The 23,688-nt window shown below is 35.8% G+C and overlaps 1 protein-coding gene and 1 long non-coding RNA gene across 2 annotated transcripts; both read right to left on the bottom strand.

Annotated features, from left to right (window-relative positions):
* Positions 1–1,795: 1,795 nt before the first annotated feature.
* LOC121739597 lies at positions 1,796–2,712 on the bottom strand. The gene is made up of 3 exons (XR_006037474.1): positions 2,594–2,712; positions 2,239–2,414; positions 1,796–1,959 (listed from the first exon to the last, which is right to left on the bottom strand). It is a non-coding gene; the product is annotated as an uncharacterized LOC121739597 (long non-coding RNA).
* Positions 2,713–4,027: 1,315 nt separating this feature from the next.
* LOC121737513 lies at positions 4,028–6,344 on the bottom strand. The gene is made up of 2 exons (XM_042129181.1): positions 4,612–6,344; positions 4,028–4,072 (listed from the first exon to the last, which is right to left on the bottom strand). Exons 1-2 carry the CDS (start codon positions 6,325–6,327, stop codon positions 4,028–4,030), a joined length of 1,761 nt encoding a protein of 586 aa, XP_041985115.1. The 5' UTR covers positions 6,328–6,344.
* Between the last annotated feature and the right edge of the window lie 17,344 nt (positions 6,345–23,688).

The raw sequence follows: 23,688 nt of genomic DNA, 5'->3' as shown, positions 1-23,688 counted from the left end.
TATTCGATTTGTTAGCCCCGGAGAGAAATATTTTTATAAAGGATCGTCAGCACCCATGGATCACTCACAATATAAAACAAATGATGAGATGTCGAGATAAGGCACACAAACGTGCACGAGCTACTAAAAACGAAACGCATGTCAATTTTTATAAAAACCTCAAGCGGGAAGTAGCTAGTGCACTTAACAGGGAAAAAGTGGCCTATTATAACTCATACATTAATGACAACATCAATTCTCCACGGCTTATGTGGAAGCATTTGAAGGAAACAATAGGGGCACAAAAACCTAAAACTGAATTGGTTTTACCTAATTATCTTTCTGATGCCAATCTTATAAATAAATTCTTTTTGGACATTCCCGGTAGTGGTACTGTACCCCAGTCAGCGCTCGACTACTTTAATAATAACTTGTATGGTCCAAGTAAGTTTAGTTTTGTCACGGTCAGTGAAAGCGTTGTCCTAAAATATATAAAAAAATGCAAGTCAAACGCGGCAGGCGCTGACGGCATCACCCATGAAATGTTGTCCATTGTTAGTAGTTTCCCAGCATGCCTAAGTGTCATTACTAAAATAATTAACATTTCACTTGTAACTGCTTCCTTCCCTGACTCATGGCGCTTAGCAATAGTAAAACCATTGCCCAAAAAAGAAAACGTAACGGAACTAAAAGATCTGAGACCCATCAGCCTATTAGCATGTACGTCTAAAATTTTAGAAAAGGTAGTTAATGACCAGATGAGCAGATTCTTAGACGAAATTAATATATTGCCTTCAGTTCAATCGGGTTTCCGTAGTAAACATAGTACAACAACAGCGCTAATTGATGTCGTGGATAACATTATCTCGGCACAAGACGAAGGAAACGTTACCATATTAGTACTACTAGATCTCTCGCGTGCGTTTGACACTATCAGTACTTCCCTGTTGTTGGCTAAACTAAAATACTATGGTTTTGATGATGACGCTATAGCTTGGTTCGGAGATTTTTTTAACAACCGGTCTCAAATAGTAGAGGTTAGAGATGACAAAGGCACAATAACACACTCTGAACCATCTGAGGTAGACAGAGGAGTGCCACAGGGAACTGTGTTGGGCCCTCGTCTATTCTCGATCTATTGCTCAGACATCACCCGGTATATCAAGCATAGTAAGTTCCATTTATATTGTGATGATATACAAATATATATAACTTTTAGGCCAAGTGATATTGATGTGGCAATAAAAAAATTTAAACGAGGACCTTACTCGTATAGCGAAGTGGGCAGATACAAACGCTTTAGTACTCAATCCCAATAAATCACAGTATATGATACTAGGCACGAAACACCAAATACAAAAAGTTGCTCACACGCAACCGTTAGTACGTATTCGTAATGACCCTATTGCAAGAGTTACTGAAGCGCGAAACTTGGGGTTGATTATGGATGAAGGGCTTAGATTCGAGAAGCACGTGGTCAGAACGGTGAGTCGTTGCTTTTACCGGTTGAAGTTATTATACAGGGTTAGAAACTTTATAGCGGAACCGTTGCGTCGAACCCTCTGCGAGTCCTTAGTATTATCTAACCTGAACTACGCAGACGTGGTGATAGGCCCTTGCTTACTCGCACGATCGAAAACGCTTATTCAAAAAGTGCAGAATGCGTGTAGTAGGTATTGTTGCGACATCCCCCCGCGTGCTCACGTAACTCCTTATATAAATAAACTACGATGGCTCAAAATGGACGGTCGGAGACAATTGCATTTTGCCACCCTCCTATTTGGAGTAATCAAATTAAAAACACCGGTCTATCTTTATGATAAATTACAGTGGGCATGCGATAAACACCTGACGATGACCACCAGGGGATCTAACTATCTGATGATCACTCCGCTTCACCACACTTCCAAGTTCCAAGGCAGCTTCAGATACCTCGCAAGCAAAGTCTGGAACAATCTTCTGCCGCCGGAAATTCGAACTCTGCAAACAATAAATAATTTCAAATTAAGACTCAAATCCTATCTGCTAACTGAACAACTTGCAGTAATTTAACTATAAATTATAAAGATAATTATTGACTATAAAATGCTTATTATAATACATTATTATTATTTACATTCATTTACATTATTACATTATTATTATTTATTTACAATTGCTTTTATGCAATTATTATTATTAATAAAATTTTATGAACTTATAATGTTATGATGAAATTACCTATTATTATTGTCTGGTCGTTATCTTAGCTGTACTTACCGATAAAGTTATAAGAGGCGCGGCGGCGGCAAGGCGGTTAACGGATGTTCCAGAGTCGCTGCAAGGTCAAACACTATCCTTCAAGCCCGATCCCCCATGCCTCGGGTTGTTAGGTAAAAAATAGAAAGGCACTGTGTTTACAAGCGTTGTAGACGTACCTACAATATCCATACTCCCTGCAAATTATATATTATCTATTAATTTGTCTACACACTGAAAGGATTTATTTTGAAAAATCTAGTTATTATTTATCCAATTTTCTATGAAATTTATGTATGAATTATAACATTATAGTATATCAAGTACACATAATATTTTAAATACCTTTAAAAATTAAAACAAACTCACAACTTACCTGATTCCTGCACTGCGATGATAACATACTATACAAGTAGTATATCCCGTTGTACCATAAGTCATTACCATATTATATTATTACTGTTTATGTATTACGTAAGTATGTATATCGCTCATTGCTACGGTGGTGTATAGCGGTGGCCGATATTCCTGCGCGCGCGGCGCTCCTACCTCATGGGACAGCCGTTTGCGTTATGGTGAGAGCACGGGTTTTACGAAGGGCGAGGGCGCCGGGTGGACGGGTCCGCCGCATAACCATGCCATAGCGCTGAGTCAGACGCACAACTCATAATATTATAGTACTTATTTTATATTATATTTTCATATTAATTATTGTATCTTATAATTTTATAGAATTCCATATATTATATTTATATATAAAATAATATTTTGTATGTAATGTATGTTACAATGTATTGCTGAGTGCTTATCCGTCCCTGTTTTCAGATGACGATTTACTAGGAACCACATAATACCAGGCACTGTGGTGTACGTCACGGTGATACGCCTGAGTGGTGTCCTTTTTGGCCGTAGACATGACAATGCACTACTTGTACCGTTCTTCATGATATTATTATGCTATTATTTTTGTAATTATTTTTCTTTTATTTTTCTTTATGTATTGTAATGTGTTTTGTCTTATGGTAGTGTAATGTGATGTCTTATGTTAAATAAACGTTATTATTATTATTATTATTATTATTATTATCTAGTCTGCAGCTTATGTAAGTACTCTAAACGCCAGCGCCGCCAAAATGACTGCACGAGCTTGTCGAGCAGTGTATGTCTTTGAAGCATGTTAGATGAATGTGCTTCAGGAGCGGGTAGTGACGACAATGGCACTGTGTTTAGGAAGTGCGCAGGAGTTAAAGCAGAAGGCTCAGCGGGATCGCTGCTCAACGTAGTAAGCGGACGCGAGTTTATCAATGCCTCGACTTGAGCGAGGACAGTTAAAAGTTCCTCGTAAGAAAGAATTTGTTGACCTATAACCTTAAAGAGGTGCGTTTTTATTACCTTAACCATGCTCTCCCAGCATCCCCTGAAATGTGGAGAGGCAGGCGGAATAAATTTCCAATCAATGTGATTGGTCAAAAGTTCGTCTTGAAGACGTGTGCGGTATTCTTCATTTAGAAATTTATATAAATCGCGTAAGTACGAATTAGCGCCCACGAAACAAGTGCCGTTATCAGAGTACAAGCACTGTATAGGGCCGCGGCGCGAAAGAAAACGTTTTAGTGCGGCTAGAAAAGACACCGTGCTCAAATCCGTCGCAATCTCAATATGCGTAGCGCGCGTTGTTAGGCATGTGAATATGCATAACCAAGCCTTACGACCTTTAACACCTCGACCACGTATCGGAGTGTACTGTAGAGGTCCAGCATAATCGCAACCGGTAAATGTGAACGCCTTATCTACCTGGTTCACGCGTTGGCTAGGAAGGTCTGCCATAAGAGGATAAGTTGGACGCGGACGAAATCTAAAACACGTGTTACATTTATGTTTTATCTGGCGAATGGTTCGCCGAGCAGCTAAAATCCAGTACTTTTGCCTGAGTAAGGACATAAGTAGCTCTGGACCGGCATGAAGATGCCTTTTGTGATAAAATTCTACAAGAAGATCGACTACATGATCATGACGCGGAAGAATGCACGGATGCTTATAGTTATAAGGCTCGTCTGAATTTGACAAACGACCACCGACGCGTATTATACCGTTCTCATCGAGAAACGGTTTAAGTTTAAGAAGAGCGGGGGAAACATGTAAGTTATTTTTTAAACTTTGAATATCATTATTAAAATGAACAGCCTGTACGGATAATAATAATTTGCGTTCTGCGTATTCCAGATCGGATATTGAAACAAAAGTTCCTTTAGGTAGTTTCCTAAGAAACCTGCAGACATAAACGATGACGCGTAACAACTTAGACCAAGATGATATGCGCTGTGCGAGTGTATAAAACGGGGAATGCGCAACATCAACGACCACGGGATGAGAGACAATTTTTTGCTCGGGTACGTCCTCAACTTCTGTATTCTCTCTATAGGGTTCAATGGGCCACTCTGCCGGATCATGGCTAATCCAGGGTGGACCACGTTTCCATAAGGGATGATCGAGAAGGGCCATTGGAGGGATTCCACGAGACAGGCAGTCAGCGGGGTTTTCAATACCCGGGACGTGATTAAAACAAGTGGGGGAAACAAACTCTATAAGTTTGGTAATGCGATTGGCGACAAAAGTCTGCCAGCGATGCGGAGAAGAATAAATCCAAGCAAGTACTATCTTGGAGTCAGTGAAAGCGAAAATATTATTAATGGGGTAGTGGGCCGAAACTGTGTCCTTGACCTTGCGAAGCAATTGTGACAGCAGAAGGGCTGCACACAATTCAAGTCTTGCAATCGAAATGGTTTTGACTGGCGAGACTTTAGACTTGGCACAAACTAATTGCACAGAATAGTTACAGCCATTGCGGACTTGCATATACACTACTCCGCCGTAAGCGCTTTCGCTAGCGTCAGCGAAACCTATTAAATTAACACTGCATCCATCCACTAATCCTAAGTGACGCGGTATAATAATTTGATTGAGCTTGGGAAGCTCGCTGCAAAACTGCTTCCAGGCTGCGACTATATGTTTAGGAGGTGCGTCATCCCACTCACACTTTGCCAACCAAAGCTCTTTTATCAAGAGCTTGGCGTACAAAATGGTGGGAGCCACAAAACTCATTATGTCCCAAAGTCGAGCTATTGTGGACAGCATTATGCGTTTGGTACACTTCGCATCAGGCAGTGCGACGTCAAAGCGAAAACTATCTTGCGATCTGTCCCAGCGCAAGCCAAGGACCTTATGCGGAATGGACTTATCGAACTCAATGTCCGGTGAAGCCTTATGAGAATCAGATAAGTGTGCGAGAACCTCCTTTGAATTACTCGTCCATTTGACAAGATCAAATTGGCCTCGCTTGAAAAGCTGAATAAGCTCTTCACAAAGCGAAATTGCGCGCGGAGTGTCTATAACGCTACAAACGATATCGTCCATAAATAAAGACTTAGAAGCTGCTAACGCAGCAGCGGGAAAATCATCGCCTTCATCAGCAATCAGTTGACGCACAACTCGTAAGGCGTGATATGGACTGGACCTAAGTCCGAAACAAACGCGGTTAAATTGGTAAACCGTTATAGGTTCATCATTACTAAAGCGGTAAAATATACGCTGGAATCTACGGTCAGATTCGTGAACGCCTATATTAAGAAACATTTGTCGACAATCAGCTGACAAAGCAATTTTGAAAAGACGAAAATTTATTATTATGTTAAATAAATCACCCTGTAGATTCGGCCCAGTATGCAAAATATCATTGATAGACTGGCCCGATGTAGTCCGACAGCTAGCGTCTAAAACTACGCGGAGTTTAGTGGAAATTTTATCTTCGCGAACTACACCGTGATGCGGAATATAATATGCGGGAACGCAGTCAGCGTTATCACTCACAACTGGGCTCAAAAAATATTTATCGATGTAGTCACGAATAACGTCATTATAAGCGCGGCGTAAGTTAGGTGACGAATTCAGTTTTCGTTCTAAACAATGAAAACGTCTGAGAGCGACGGCGTACGAATCGCCTAGCGAATAAGGGTCACCACAAAATGGTAACGCGACTATATACCTACCACTGTTATCGCGAACAGTAGTAGCGCGGAAATGTTCTTCACACTCGAGGTCCTTATGACTCATCGAGGGCGGCGCGGAAATCTCTTCAAGCTTCCAAAATCGCTTTACGAGAGAATTAATGTTATTTTCTTGAAGAACAGAACAGCAAGACGTAGTATAACGAGAACTATGTGACGTAGGCACGGCGCCCATAATCACATAACCGAAAACCGTCTCAATAGCGGGAGGTAAATTATCTTGCTCACTGCGTACTATGTTAGGTAGCAGTAAGTGCGGGAATACTGCAGCTCCGATCAAAATATCGATATTACCCGGAAGCGCAAAATCTAAATCTGCGAGAGGCAATTTCTCGAGATGAGTAAGTGCGGATACGTCCACATGAGCGTTCGGCAACATGTCCGTAATACTATCCACTATAAGCGAGGAAACATTAAAATTAATATTATTATTAAGGCGCGAATATATTCTAATATCTACGGAACCCTTACACGGTTTTTCCGAGCCACCGATTCCTGTAACTATTAAATTACAATTTTTCATTTTATTCCATAGTCCGAGACGTCGGAAACAATGGGAAGTAATAAAACTACTTTGCGACGCGCTATCTAGTAAACAACGCACGATTATCGGTGATCCACTCGTATCGTAAACAATAGCTTGCGCGGTGGCTAGAAGTATAGTACTGTTTGTGGTCTGCCGCGCGGTCACGTGCGTGCGCGCCGGCAGCGCGACGAATGTGCTACACAAAGATACTTCCGGCTGGGAATTTCTATCACTAGGCGCAGTGCACTCGGGTGCAGCGTTATCGCGATGACCTTGACCGCTAAAAACTGGATTGTTATTTATGTTGCGCGGCGAATTTTTATTAAAATGCAGTAATGTATGGTGACGCTGGTTACACACACGACACTTGGATGTGCTTGAACAATTGCTTATCTTATGTTTTAAACTTAAACAATTAACACAAGCTTCATTATCCTTAACATATTTAAATCGAGCGGTCGGACTCAAGTTATTAAAAGCGGGACATTTAAAAAAGTGATCGTGCACAATGTTGTTGCACATACATTTAAGTAAACTATTATTATTATTGATAGATTCTGAACATGTTACGTACGACTGCGGATTTGGAGCGGAATTACCGCCTCGTAGTTTATTCGAACTATGTTTACCGATATTACGAGATGAAATATTATATGAAATATTTTGTGTATTAAGAAATATTCGAGACTGATCTCTTATAAAAGAAATGAAACTATCGAGTGTAGGTATTTTGTTATTACGCTCCGTCATTTCGAACGCACGTATAGTGTCTCGGTCGAACTTTTTCAAAGCGAGTTGTAGCAATATGAAATCTGAAAGGTCGTCTAATTTTAAGTTTTTTAAAGAGTTTACTGCCGTGACAAAGTTATTCATAAATAATTGGAAACTAGAAACTGACGCGGGTCCAGACAATTTAAGATTTAAAGCTTGATCTAAGTACGTAGATGCGAGGATGCGAGTATCCTGATACCTATCAAGAAGCGATTGGAATATTATTTGATAATTCTCAGCATTTGGTGTAACTCCTGCGAACACGGTCCGCGCCTTCGGCGACAGTTTACCTAATAAATAGTACAATCTGTCAGCGTCGGTCAGAGAGCCATTATCGTGCACAGTAGATTTAAAACTTGCATAAAAAAGCGGCCAATTGCATATATCACCGTCGAATGACACGAGCTCGATCGCAGGCAGCCTCGGCTGCATACGTACTGTATCGATGCGTGCCGCGTCGCTGGGCTTAGCGTACTTACATTCCAATCGTGATTGTACGCGTTTAATAACGCAATACAGTTCTTCAAATGACATGTATGCTTGATAGTCTAGTTGGGAATCAGGATTTAAATAAAACGATAGAGGAAATTAGAACTAATTTTCATAAAAACAATTTATGAAAATTAGTTCTAATTTCCTCTATCGTCATGCAAGAACTGAGAAATAATTCCTTATCAGCTTCGCATGACTCAGCGGTTTTCGAGCGATCGTAAATGTTTTGAATGCGCTCAAATAAAACGTTACGCTTAGCTAATAACATCGCTAACTCTTTGTTATTCAAAATAGACTGTTTGTCTTGTTTCGACACTTTCGACATTTTTAAATGTTAATATTCTATTAACGACCTTGTGAAACAAAATCTAAGTATTTAAGTACCTAAGTATTTATATAAATGTGCGAAAAGATTAAATACTTGAGATTGCGGGAGTATAAACAAATATTATGCGGTTTGTAAATACGTACAAATTACAGCGAGCAATTTGGCGGTAAAATATTAAGTACCTACTTGTATGGAAGTAAGGTACGCGATGCGGTGCGGGGTATAATATAATCCTGTGACTTTAAATGCGGGAAAAGATAATGCGGAAAAATAATAGATGCGGGAAATATTTAAAGTAAATTGCGGTAATGCGTAATGCGATAGGTATGCGGTAATTGTAATTTATTAATTATAAAAGGCAACACTTTAGGCGGTTTAAATGAAGCGCTTGAAATACGGAATTTGCTAGCGACACGATAATGTTGAATTAATATTATGGATATCCGGTTCGAAGGACCAAAATTATGTATGAGAATGACGTTACCAAATGGTGCGGTCGGGATAAGATGGCCGATTTTAATATGGCCGTGTCTGGCGATTTGCGGAAATGTCTTTACTTTATTAAGCAAATAATTAATTTAGGGTTTAGGTGGACTGTATTTCGAAGGAGAACTGGTAATCGCCAGCTCTTAAGGGGCTTCATTACGTGAAAATACCATATTGCCCGCAGAGTTTTCCTTTATTGCTCATTCAAATGTAAAGAGAGTACTCAATATAAAATACGTAATGATAGCTAATTTATTGACCTTCATTTCCTCTTTAAAAAATTCTAATTTAGAAGTATAGTTTACGAGAAAAAAAAAAAATTTGAACGCAATAATTTTCCTACAAATGTTGTTTTAATTCTGTTGTTTCAAAATATATTGCCAGAAATTTTGGCTCAAATTATGAGTATATATGTCATTTACAAATGTGTTTTCTTACATTTTTATTTAATGCAATATTTTATTAGATATGACAACTTATAGCTGTTTTTGAAGAGAGGGGTCGGAGCGGGACGCGGGCGGCAGACGGCTGCGCGCCTTTGCAGGGGGAGGTTGTGTCGCTTCGCGTCGCTGCGCCTACGATTTAAATTACGTAAAGTCAGGCACGCCATCTGTCATAATTATTCAGAACTACAATGAACTTGTATTTGCTATAGTAACATGCATACACACCGAATAGACGGCGGCGTGGGCGTGCCCGATGTCAAGGTCACAAATGCACGCGATTGCGATGCAATTTTTTTTTTAATATTATATTATTATGTAATGATACGTGCAAAATATTTATATGTACAAATAAATAAAATTGGAGTGAATTTCAATATAACAAACGGACGTTTGTAATATTGAAATTATTCTTTTTACTACATGTATATTTATAATATAATTATTATATGTATAGGTAGGTTCATATATTATGAATTATGATATACATTTATATACAGTGTGTTAGTATAAACACCGTTATCCTTGAAACCATGAATGAGCCCGTCAAAATGAACAACAATAAAACGTCCGTTTGTAATAATAAGTATTGAGAAAGTAGTATATGATATCACTGTAAGACAAAAAAGGACGACAATATTTTTTCGATTCGATTAAAGCGTAAAATGAGCGAAAGAGAAAGTAGTATATGATATTACTGTAAGACAAAAAAGGACGACAATATTTTCTCGATGCACATTTTGCATGCAAAAACATTGCTGATTAGACGGCATGTACGTCGTATCTAAGTATTTTGATATCGTTGGCCGCCAGCGGCCACGAGCGGCCACGAGCGGCCACGGGCGGCCGTATAGCCTAAGCGATAAGTTGAGAATGGCGAAATATAGAGATAAGGGTCATAAAAATACGTGCGATAGCTCATTAGATTCGGGAAGACGTCTAGAAAAATGTATCGGAAGCGTGTATTAGCACACAAAAAATTGCAAAAGTTATAGGCAAATTAGGTTGCCAAAAAAAGGTATTACGTTTTTTGTTAAAAACTCCGGAACTATTAACATTTAAGAAGTTTAAAAAAAAGATTCTTAAAGAGGAGGAAATTTCCATAAGAAAACTCCCAACCTCCGAACTCCTAAGTTAGGGCATCGAGACCGGGTTTTCCCGAAACCGGGTCATGAAAAAACCCGGGTTTCAAAAATGGAACCCGGAGGCCAGACCTGATTTAATGGTATTTATAACAAACTAACATACAAATCATTTATTTTATAACATATTGTATAGGTTTAATTATTTATATTGGTCATAATTAAACAACATATAATATTTTTAGGCTTAGTAGGGAGTTGGGAACTCCCTCCTAAGCCTCCGCGCAGCATTTTTAGGTAGCGCGCGCGGCTTCAAAACCGAGCACGTCACACTGATTATTTTTTTAAAGGTATTAAATATTGATTTAAAAATTTCAAAAACTTATGGTGTATTCCGAACACTTCAAAGAATTTGCTCCCGTTGGAAATTTAACTTGAAGTTAATTTTTCAACAAATTAGACAAATGTTAACTAACGAAATATTTTCGAACTTCCGTCCTCATTGTACTTTAAATAAATTCTTAAATAATTTTCGTAAAAATTTTTCACTTCGTGGAGCCCTTGATATAAACATACTTAACAAGATCACGCCATAAAAATTTAAAAAAATGTAATACTTTGTTTATAATATTTTTTTAACTTGAAAAAAAAATTAGAAATCCAAGTAATATTGTCAAAAAAATTTGTTTCATTTATTATCACGTAAGTAATTGTTTTCATATCAATGAAGGACATTTATTAACTAAAAAAAAAAATTTTCCGCCATTTGCTAATGAAAAATTTATAAACCAATGGACTATTTCGATGCTTTTAAAAAATTTTTTTTCTTACCTTTATTCTCTTGAAAATATTATGATTTTTAGAAACAATTTTTTTCTTAATAACAATATTTTATTGTTCATAATCGTTTTTTTTAATATTTAAATTGTTTAAATTAGTAGTTTAAAATTAAAAAAATTTAAATCAATATTTAATACCTTTAAAAAATAATCAGTTTGACGTGCTCGGTTTTGAAGCCGCGCGCGCTACCTAAAAATGTCGCGCCGAGGCTTAGGAGTAGGGCATCGAAACCCGGACCCTTTTTTCAAACGTTTTTCGGGTTTTTTTAAACGAAAACCCGGGTACCCGGATTTCTCAGGTTTTCTTAAAATTCAAAGATTAACGAAGCGAAAATACTTTAAATATGATTTTCAGCGATCGCCAACTCCTTTTCAGTAAAATACTATTTAAATACCATAGTGTGCGGTCACATACTTTTAGAAAAGCGACTATTTACCTCTCCTATTATACATAATATTGGATCTTATCAAAGCTAGGGATTAAGATTTTCGGCCCAAGATTAAGTATTACAACAAGCTTCACCTCCAAATTACATAATTATATTATTAAATGTATTTGTTTTTTATGAAATAGGTATATATAAAAATCTATCAAGAATTTTTGAAGACAGTAAATGGAAGAATAACCTTAAATATAAAACGTATGCCAACAAATCTTTATTTCATCTTTTACATTTTTATTGCTGATTGTCACGTTATTAATAATTATTTGGTCCTTATTGATGATATACCTGTAATTAAATTTTTGTGCCTAGTTTTTACTTGAAATTGCCTTTGGTCTGCCTTGCTACGGTATGAAGCCGAATATTCTTTGCAATTTAAGGTAACTTTTCTGTTATCCAACAAACTGGAAAATCTTACATTTCTGAAAAATCTTACATTACACTACACCTCAAAGCTTTTTGTAGTCATTAGTTCTAGTCACAATAGACAAAATTCATGTCAGATTACCATATAATTGATCAGACCAGACCATAATATTATGGCAAATGCGGAATGTTGCTTTTAATGAATTTGGAAGATTAACCATGGTGGCATGCTGTTACACACAAGAAATTGTCTCTGGCGCTGATGCTGATAAAAACTCTGCTTGTTATATTTTATCTCGATTCACCAAAATCACGTGTTTTAGTAATTCCGCAGTGTTTTAGTATGATATCCACGGCCGGCTAAAGAAAGCCACCATTCGTCCTATTATGTGTTACCAACATCAGTCTCTCAACCAATAAAAAGCAATCTGCCGCATTTGTCAGACGGCAATACATGGGTTCAAAATATACTTGATGGAAACTCCTCGGCATGGTTTTGTCAGTTTCTAGGGGCTGGTTGCTCTCCTGGAACCTTTTTACTGATTGCATTGTCTTCATATTATCGCTTTTTGTTATGTTGTGAATATAACAAATAACGACAAAAAGCATAACGACAAACAAAAACCTTTAAGTGTTTTTAGTAAGTTAGACGACTGAAAATAATGACTTTAAATTGCAAAAAAGACTGGGTGTCATACCGCAGCAGGATACAATATTTTTTTTTTTGTAAAAATACTGTATGCAGCCAAAAATCGATCAGTATAAATTATTACTATTAATTTGACAATCAGCAATAAAAATATCTCATTCGAATAAAATTTTCAGTTTATGAAAGGAAATAAAGATTTGTTTACTTATTATTGACTTTTTGTGACTATAAGATACCTGTGATTGCTTTATAAACGATAAAATTCGGAAAAGTGTTTTTAATAATATTTTATTAAATATTAAAAAATAAGCTATCATTGTTCCATACACTGTCTTCAAAAATTTCTGACAGGTTTTTAGATATTCCAAAAATACAAATATCCCAAAGACCTTGTTGATGGGTGTATTTTATCACCAACAAGCTTCAACGTTTTGTCACCTAGTGGCTGACTTGCCCATCATCAAAAGTCTACGGTACTTTCAGCAGACTTATTTCTAAGTCTTTAGAACCCTTTGAAGCTGTCCACATTTTATCTTGTAAGCCTGTGATCACATAATAAACAAAACTGTAGTCAATCACTGAATATTGATTGAAAACTATAAAATAAGTTTAACAAGACTTGGCTTCTATGAAATTTGAAAACTTTTTGCGAAGGATAGATTTTTTGAAGAGACTTGGCTTTTTTACATTGAATAGTTTTGGTAGGTTTTTTAAAATATGTATTATTAATTATTATTAATAAATATTTTTATGACAATTAGTCTTTAATGCTCCTAAAACGAAACTTTTTCTTAAAAATATTATATGTTGTTTAATTATGACCAATATAAATAATTAAACCTATACAATATGTTACAAAATAAATGATTTGTATGTTAGTTTATTATAAATACCATTAAATCAGGTCTGGCCTTTAATAATTAACCCGAAAAGCTCGAAAAACCCGGGTTCCATTTTTGAAACCCGGGTTTTTTCATGACCCGGTTTCGGGAAAACCCGGTCTCGATGCCCTAACTTAGGAGTTAGGAGGTTGGGAGTTTTCTTATGGAAATTTCCTCCTCTTTAAGAACCTTTTTTTTAAACTTCTTAAATGTTAATAGTTCCGGAGTTTTTAACAAAAAACGTAATACCTTTTTTTTGGCAACCTAATTTGCTTATAACTTTTGCAATTTTTTGTGTGCTAATACACGCTTCCGATACATTTTTCTAGACGTCTTCCCGAATCTAATGAGCTATCGCACGTATTTTTATGACCCTTATCTCTATATTTCGCCATTCTCAACTTATCTCTTAGACTAGTAGACTTCTCAAGCGATACTATGTACTTATTACAATAATGAAGATAAAAACCCTATGACACTGAAAGTGCTCGCCTCGCCGCTGCCATTCCGGTGTACAGCGGCCCTTAGCGCTGCTAGTATAATAATTTCTCGAGCGTGTACATTGTACAGTTGTGTCGAGTAAATTTACCATGGATTATTTACTAATTTATTATTTGGCAAAAAACGTCCACGAAAACAACGTCGACTACTAAAAGCGTGCGTCCAGCGCGACGGCGCGGCGCGCCGTGTGCCTGCCGTCCACCGCGTTACTTCTGAATAAAAAATAAAAAAAAAGTCAATAAATAAGCTATCATTCATTAGTCATTACCTACGTATTTTTTGAGTACTTACTCTAGTTACATTTTAATGAGCTAATTATTCTGAAGGGATTTTAAAACAGCAATTTGAATAAATAACATTTTGAAGAAAAAACATTTGTTTTACCCAATTAATAATAAAATATTCTAAATAAAATATGTTGTAAAAAAGCAATTAATTAAAATTAAACTTTCATCGCGTAGCGAACCTGAGACTCATAACGTATGTTGAATATTCACGCTTCTGACCATTGCGCTACCATGACTCATTAACCCTTCGTGAAATAAGCAAACTGTCTATAATAGTTTTCCTCTTTACATTAAAATATGTATTTTAGACTGCGTTGTGTTAATTGTTCGATATTGCACTAGATGTCGTTATTACGAATGGCGCGGGGGTGAGGTACGGAAGTGGGGTGTGGAAACACTCGTTTGCCCAAGGTCATTCGCGTATTGGAGCCCCTTAATATGAGCGATATTGCTGGAAGAAGGAAAAGGAGAAAGCACGCTACCTGAGAGTTGATGACGCCGACCTCGTCTCTTCTTCAATTGTCTTCGGATGTGGTTTTACTGCACTTCACAAATCACTTTCACTCATCTATAGTTTATAGTTATTAGCGAGCGCGCTCGATGCGGATAAAAGCACAGGATTAAAATTATTAGCGGATATATCGCCCGAGGAGCGAGCGGACGCGGCTAGCGACGATTTTCAAGAGACAATGCATAACGCATTCTCCTCGGGGGTTGATTCGTCAGCGCAGGAGCTTTGCAGGTCACGCCACTTGTCTTGACCAATCAGTAGCGTGCATACGGCGTCAGTGGTACGGATGGGGAATATCGCTCAATTTGAATTAAAATGTATAAGACATAATAGCGGAATACAGATGGCACTAACAGTTACAATGAAGTAAAAAACAAAACGCCATCTGTTGAATCGTATTAGAACTAAAATGTTCATTGCATCGATATATTTCTGGATTTTTTATAATATTATACATAAAATATGTTTAAGATTTTTGAAATTTTATTTTAATACACATCCAAAACCCAGGAACATTGAAAACTTTTTGTTCCGCCTGCGGGACTCGAACCCAGGACCCCCGGGATGAGCGCTGGCCACGCGCAATGCGAATTCATTTTCATCGATATTTTCATGTAATATGATATTTTCCCACATCAAAATGTAGCCTATGTCCTTTCTCAGACTCTAGAATAACTGTGTACAAAATTTCATTGCAATCGGTTCAGTAGTTTTGGCGTGAAAGCGAGACAGACAGCCAGACAGACAGAGATACTTTCGCATTTATAATATTAGTATGGATAGTGGACCCACTACACAAGAAACTTGCCTCAGAATCCTTAATGCTATTTTCCTGTCTGAGGTCCCCCCTGAGGAATGGAAGACCCAAATTATAGTCCCTATCCTTAAACCGGGCAAACTTAGTAGTGACCCATCAGGTTATAGACCCATTGCACTTTCGGACACTTTACCAAAAATTTTAGATGCTGGAGAGTAAGGGGCTCTTGTCCAAAACACAATTCGGTTTTCGAAGAGGCTGTAGCACTATGGATAGTTTAGGCACTTTTGTGACTGACATCCGCATAGCCTTTTCGAGAAACGAACATGTGGTGGCAATGTTTCTTGATGTGTCTGCCGCATATGATAATGTCCGTCTTCCAGTGCTCAGGCAAAAATTGCTACAGCTGAGTGTCATCCCTGAAGTGCTGATCAACATCATTGATCAGCACTTCAGGGATTGGTTGCTTGTTTTCACTGATGCGTCAAAATTATCTGATGATGACTGTGTTGGTGCTGCGGTTTGGATTCCAAAGGTTAATGTTGTTTTAAATTTTAAATTGCCTCCCACTTCGTCTGTGTATACAGGTGAAGTACTTGCCATCTATGAGGCTATCTTGTTCATTGAGTCTCACAAACTCAATAACTCCATTATCCTTTCGCACTCCAAGAGTGCATTAGAAGGTCTCATGGCCAACCAGTTCTGTCATAAGTTTAGAACTCCATTAAGCCATACTAATTTATAAATGCGAAAGTATCTCTGTCTGTCTGTCTGTCTGTCTGTTTTGCTTTCACGCCAAAACTACTGAACCGATTGCAATGAAATTTTGTACACAGTTATTCTAGAGTCTGAGAAAGGACATAGGCTACATTTTGATGTGGGAAAATATCTTATTTCCATGAAAATATCGATGAAAATGAATTCGCATTGCGCGTGGCCAGCGCTCATCCCGGGGGTCCTGGGTTCGAGTCCCGCAGGCGGAACAAAAAGTTTTCAATGTTCCTGGCACGGACGTAAAAAAAATACGGACGGATCGCCATTAAGAAATGAGTGAAGCACCCTTAATAAGCCCAGGCGATCATATGTACACATCTTGCACAAACACTCGCACTGTAATAAGCCGATCGTACCGCCATTACGCAATTAGACTGCATCGCGGTGACACATCTTTGTCTACACTACTATTATAAAGAGGAAAGATTTGATTTTTTGTTTGTTTGTTTGTTTGTTTGTTTGTTTGTTTGAGTCGAATAGGCTCCGAAACTACTGGACCGATTTGAAAAATTCTTTTACCATTGGAATCCTGCATTATTTCTGCTGAACATAGGCTAATTTTTATTTTGGAAAAATATAAGGTTCCGTAAGATATTTGGGATTTTCGGACGCAAGGTTTAAAAAATCAACCAGAAAAGTTACTTATTTTGCGTACGCTGCCTAAACTATAAAAGATAGAGGCATAAAATGTTCTAAGTAATTATAGATCTTTTAAATATCTACAAAAAAGTCCGCGACACACTATACCTATCTATGTTGAGTGAGGCACAATAACCATTTTTTTATTAAAAAATCTATAATTTTTTTTGGACTATATTTAAATGCGTTTATTTAAATCATGCTATTGACCCTTATCAAAATAAATTATTTCATCACTAAGTACAGTTAATGTAGATAATATTCGGTCTTTGAATGATTAAAATTGGACGTTTGGTTTTAATGTTATGGCGAAATTAAAATATTACGATTTCTGCTGCACGTTGCGAATTGGGCGTCAAGGCGCGATGCGCGGGTGTGCGTGCGGTAGGGGAGAGATTTAATTATCAGTGCCACAGACTCGCCCGGAGAGTCCACGTAAATATTACCTCGATCGTGGGAATCGCAGACACAATAGATTTTCAATAGTTATGCGACAGCCGGGTGCTGCTTTATTGATTTGATATAGACTATCGTGCTTCATTATTATAATCCTAATTTCAAAAAAGCTTTAAAAGTTATGACTACGAAAGTAATATTTTTAGAACTTTTTAAAATAAGTTTTGAATGACTATTATTTTTGATTGCTATTATAATTAATTAATTTCTTTAACTATAAATCTCCAATAGCAGCAGCCGGCTGCCAGCATAACAATTGAAGATCTATTGTGTCTGCGATACCCACGATGCCGATGCACGATGGAAGTATTAATGCATATTTTTTAATCCACACTATTTCTGCTGAATATAGGCTATATTTAATGAGAGAAAAAAGGGAACCGTATTAAGTGTTAATAATTGTGTGAAAAATCTACCAAAATATTCCTTCTTGCTTATGCTTTATAAATTATAGACTATACTTACTTATCGCAAAGTGATGTACTATAGTCTTATAGTTCTGCAGGTAAGGATAAAATAATCAAACATAACACTTAAAATATAAAAATATAAAAAAAAATACAATAAAAATGTGTTAAATGTACATAATAATTATAATATAGTAGTTGCAGGCTAAATAATGTAAACTATTTTTATGTTCTGCTTAACTTAAAGATTGACTACCTTTATTTAAAAAAAATAATTTAAAAACCAATGTCCACCCGTGCGAAGCCGGGCCGGGCCGCTAGTCATTCATAAATAAAAAGAAATATGCCATCTTGTGTTGTAAAATGGTGCAAGAACAATACAACCTTACACAAAAAACATCAAGGAATAATATTTCATAGGTAAGATAACATATTTTTAAAGTATTTTGATAAAATAATGTAAATATTAATTCAACTTCAACAGGTCAGTAATGTCCATAACAAAGTGGGGAAATTTTCCCCAAACCGGGGAAAATTTTAGAAAATTTTTAAATAATCAAATAATTAATTTTATTGTCTTTTATTAGTGTCATTGTTTTATATCTACGTGATGAAAATAAAAGTATTGTTGTAGCCAGACATCTTTTTATTCTATTTTCTTAAGTCATAGCTCATACAATGTTGCAAGCACCATCACCTTATTTAACCCTAATAATAAATAGGAATGTTGCCATACATAACATCCCCCCTTTTAGATAAAATTTTAAACTTAAACATAAAGAACTTAAAATTTTAAACTTAAACATAAAGAACTTAAAATTTTAAACTTAAACATAAAGAACTTAAAATTTTAAACTTTCTTATAACATAACAACATATTACTATTGTGTAAAATCTTTGTAGTATGAGGGCTGTTTTATTATTCTACCATACCTACTAACTTTATTCCTAATAACATTTTCAGAACTTTTACTATTTTGTGAAGGAATAGTATTCAACGGAGTAACATTTTCTGTATTCTTGTTATTTGGTGAAGGAAGAGAAATCAACGGAGTATCTAGTATTTCTGACTTAACAATAAACTGGTTAGGTGAAATATTTATATGCTTCTGATTCCTCCTGACCTCTGTTCCATCCTCCCTTTTCACAATAAAAGATCTTGGGCCCTCAGGCTTTACAATTTTGCCTGGATGCCACACTCTGTTTGGTCTATTCTGCACTACAACATTTTGACCTGGTTTGAAGTTTACATTTCTAAATTTACTAGTTTTATTATAATAAAATTCTGATTTTTGTTTGTTGAATGACATTTTTTCCTGTACCTTAACAACTTTAGGTTTTAAATGATCTTTAGTACAAGGTAAGTTAGTTCTCAAAAGTCTAGACATTAACAATTCTGATGGACTATAATCCAACCCTGCAACTGGTGTAGATCTATAATGTAACAAAGATAAGTAAAAATCATGGTCATTATGATTGTTTTCACATTTTTTCAACATGTTTTTTACAATTCCTACTGCTTTTTCACTTAAACTATTAGACTGAGGATATCTTGGACTTGAATAAACTAATTGAATATCTAATGAACTTGCAAACTTTTTAAAAGAGTAACTTCCAAATGGCATGTTGTCACTTACTATACACTTTGGTATGCCATGAGTAGAAAAAATATTCAATAAATTTTTAATTACACTATCAGCTGTTTTGTCATCTAAATATTTTACTTCTATCCATTTTGAATAGTAATCAACAACAACTAGGTAATCTTTCCTGCTGTAAGTACATATATCCATACCTATCTTGTAGAACGGTAAGCTAGGAATATCATGGGACATAAGAGGTTCTTTACTATTAGATTGTCTATACTTTTCACAAGAACTACATGACAACACAAACCTTTCTATATCCTGTGACATTCGCGGCCAATACATAACATTTCTAGCTCTCTTTTTACACTTCACTATACCTGTATGTCCTGTATGTATAATCATAAGCATTTCTTTTCTTATATGTTTTGGTATAACTATTTTATTCTGTAAGTACACTATATCATCTTTTACATGTATATATTCTTTTAAACTATAATATATTTTTAATTCTTTATTTTGTATTAGTTTATTATTTTTAGGCCAACTAGTTTTATACCAATTGATTACTTGCATTAAATCTATATCATTGGCAGTTTCTTTTTGTAACATTTCTAATTTACTATCTGTTATAGCTAAATTTGTTTCAAAGCAATGCACTATCTCCTGTGTTGTTGGATCTATCTCAGCATTGGTTTTTATATAATTTCTTGACAAGTAGTCAGCAATATACATTTTATTACCCGGTAAATACTTTATATTTATATCATATTTTAACAATTTCAAGATCATACGCTGTAATCTAGCACTTATTTTATTTATATCTTTATTAATTATTGTGACCAAGGGTTTATGATCAGTCATTACTGTTATGTTCCTGCCATACACGAACTGATGATATTTATCTAATGCAACACAGATAGCAAATAGTTCTTTTTCTATTGGTGCCCATCTAGTTTGACATTCGGTATAAGCTCTGGAATAAAAAGAAATAGGTTTACCCTTTTGTAACAAACACGCTCCCATGCCAGATTTAGAACTATCAGTTTGCAACACTATTGAACCTTTACTATTTAAGACAGCTAACGTAGGTGTATTACTTAACTTGGTTTTTAATTCTTTAAATGCTTTATCTTGTAATTCAGACCACTCCCACACTACATCTTTTTTAAGTAAGTGTCTTAAAGGTTCTGTATGTACAGAATAATGAGGAATAAATTTACTCAAATAGTTACACATTCCTAAAAATTTTTGTAGCTGTTTTACATTACTAGGTTCCTTTAACTCTAATATAGCTTTTACATTATCGGGGTCGACTTGAATACCTTCCTGTGATACTATTAATCCCACATACTTAACATGGTCCGACTTATATTGTATTTTATTTCTATTAAATTTAACATTATATTTTCTGGCTCTTTCTATCACTTTATTTAATATTTCATCATGCTCTGCGCTATTTCTCCCTGCTATTATTATATCATCATAGTATATTTCAACTCCTTGAATGTCTCCGAAAATGTTAGTATTTATTCTTTGCATAACTTCTGGAGCAGATGATATACCAAATGGTAGCCTCTTAAATCTATATCTCCCATATGGAGTACCAAAAGTACACAATTTATCCTTATCACTTAACATTATCTGAAAAAATCCATCTTTCATGTCTAAAACAGTAAACACTTTCTTACCTGCTAAGTTATTATAAATTTCTTCTGGAGACGGAATAAGGAACCTCTCTCTTAATATACACTTATTAAGCTCTTTAGGATCTAAACATAACCTCAAAGATTTATCTGGTTTTTCCACAATAACTAGGTTATTACACCACTCTGTAGGACCTTCTACCCGCTCTATAATGTTCCTGTTTTCATAATTATTTAATGTTTCCTTAAGTCTATCTTTTATAGCTAAAGGTATTCGTCTTATGGGTTTAACAACAGGTTGTGCATCATCTAAAATTTTTATTTGGTAAGTACCTATCGTCCCTAGCCCTTGAAAAATATCTATATTATCTTTTATAAATTTTTCCTTTCCTGACAGCTTATCACTTTGTACTCCATCGATCCTTTTTAACAAGTTTAACCTAATACAATCTCGCAGTCCTATTACAGGTTGTACATCTAAATCAATTACAGTAAAACATACCTTTTTATTTATCCCTTTTACAATACAGCTTAGCTCTACTTGTCCCACTGTCTTAACTTTCTCTCCATTATAAACAACTAGAATGGCAGGTGTTTGTTTCAAACTAAATTTGTTATTTTTATTAATGCACTTAAACAACTTTAAAGACAATGTATTACAGTCCGCACCCGTGTCTAGCTTAAATTCAATATTTAAACCTTGAATATTTATTTTTTCTCTCCACTGTAACTTAATATTGTCTATATAATTTAAACTTCCTATTGTAAAATTATTGTCGCTGTCACTTTCACTTTTATTTTCTTCCTTTTCCAAGCTGAACGCCTGCTTCTTCTTCCTTATGTTTTTATTTCTACACATCACAGCGAAGTGATTCAGTTTGTTGCATAATACACACTGTTTACCAAACGCTGGACATTTTCTCGGTTCATGTATTTTACCACATTTTCCACAGTTATTTCTGTAGTTTTTCTTCTTCCTGTAGTTTACTCTCTGTTTATGTATGCTGTCTATTTCTTTCTTCTCATTCAAAGCTCCTACCTGAATCTTCCCTATTTCTGCTGCTCGTCCAAACTGCATGGCTTGATCCAAAGTTAGGTCACTCTCCCGTAGTAATCTTTCTTGTACACCTTTGTCCTTTATTCCTATTACAATCATGTCCCTTACAAGCCTGTCTTCTTCTTTGAACTCGCATAGTTTGGCTTGTTTCTTTAACTCTGTTACATAGTGCTCAAAGGTCTCCCCTTCGGCTTGTGCCATGTTAAAAAATTTATAGCTGTTGGCGATCAAGTTTTTTCTCGGCTTTATGTGCCTTTCAAATAATTCCAAGAGTTTTTCTAAGCTCTTAACCTTTAGACCTTCCATCGACGTGGTGTAGACGTCCATGGCGTCATCGCCCGCCAAATTCAGAAACAATGCAATTTTTCTTTCCTCCGACTTTTCTGTCAAGCCCGCAGCTTCGATGTAATTTAAAAACTTTCTTTTAAACATATGAAAGTTTTCTGATGGCCCTGATAAAATCAGATTTATTGGTGGCCTTATGCCCTCCATCTTTGCGTATATTTTTTACAGAAATTTACTGCTTCTTTCTCCTTTTTATGTTTTTCCCTGTTGTTTTCTTAAATATTTGGTACTCACTATTTATTATTTCTTCTGTTTTACACCTGACACCATGTTTTATATCTACGTGATGAAAATAAAAGTATTGTTGTAGCCAGACATCTTTTTATTCTATTTTCTTAAGTCATAGCTCATACAATGTTGCAAGCACCATCACCTTATTTAACCCTAATAATAAATAGGAATGTTGCCATACATAACAGTCATGTAAGTATTTAGCATACTATTGACCAGTAATTAGGCAGGAATACAATAATAGGGGTGTTGACAGTAAACGAAATCTAATACAAATTATTGTTTTTTTGAGAGTTTAATATATAGAATTACCGAAAATGGACATATTTTACTTAATAACTTTATAATATTTTTTATATTTAATAAGTGATTTTTTTATTGAAATAAGAGTGTATTTATTTTTTATACATGTTTTTAGGTGTAACAAAATACTTATGTACTATCAGAGAAGTTGATTCCTATGCAAATCGGGGACATAAGTAGTTTGGTTGCGTTACGTCAAACCCAGCCGACAGATCACAATTAACATTGAATTAACATAAGTATTCGACCAAATAACGTTGGTCTGTCAGTTGCATAGGAATCAACTTCCTTGATGATACATCTGTAAAATAAATATATTTCCTAAAAATAGTCTACACCCCTATTTATTTACAAAAGTGGATATAACTGTTGTTTGACGACCTCTGTGGCTCAGTGGGTGGGCTGTCGGTGGCTCAAGCCGGGGGTCGCGGGTTCGAATCCTGCCGACGGAACAAAAAGTTTTCAAAGTCCCTGGGTCATGGGTGTGTATTAAATATGTGTATCATATAATAAAAATCTTAAATATATGTATAGTATAACAGTATTAAATATATTTCCGTTGTCTGGTACCCGTAACACAAGTCCTTCAGGTACTTAGCAC

The sequence above is a fragment of the Aricia agestis genome, chromosome 2, assembly GCF_905147365.1.
Source record: "Aricia agestis chromosome 2, ilAriAges1.1, whole genome shotgun sequence".
Lineage (NCBI taxonomy): Eukaryota > Metazoa > Arthropoda > Insecta > Lepidoptera > Lycaenidae > Aricia > Aricia agestis.
The sequence above is the reverse complement of the archived record's forward strand: the minus strand, read 5'-3'. Positions and strand labels throughout refer to the sequence as shown.

What these genes read in the sequence shown, in the direction of transcription:
- LOC121737513 (XM_042129181.1), bottom strand. Translation starts at nt 6,327, where the DNA reads ATGAGTCATAAGGACCTCGAGTGTGAAGAACATTTCCGCGCTACTACT. An exon ending in AGAATACAGAAGTTGAGGAC is followed by an intron (nt 4,073 to 4,611) that starts GTACCCGAGCAA and finishes CACGTGTTTTAG; the next exon opens with ATTTCGTCCGCGTCCAACTT.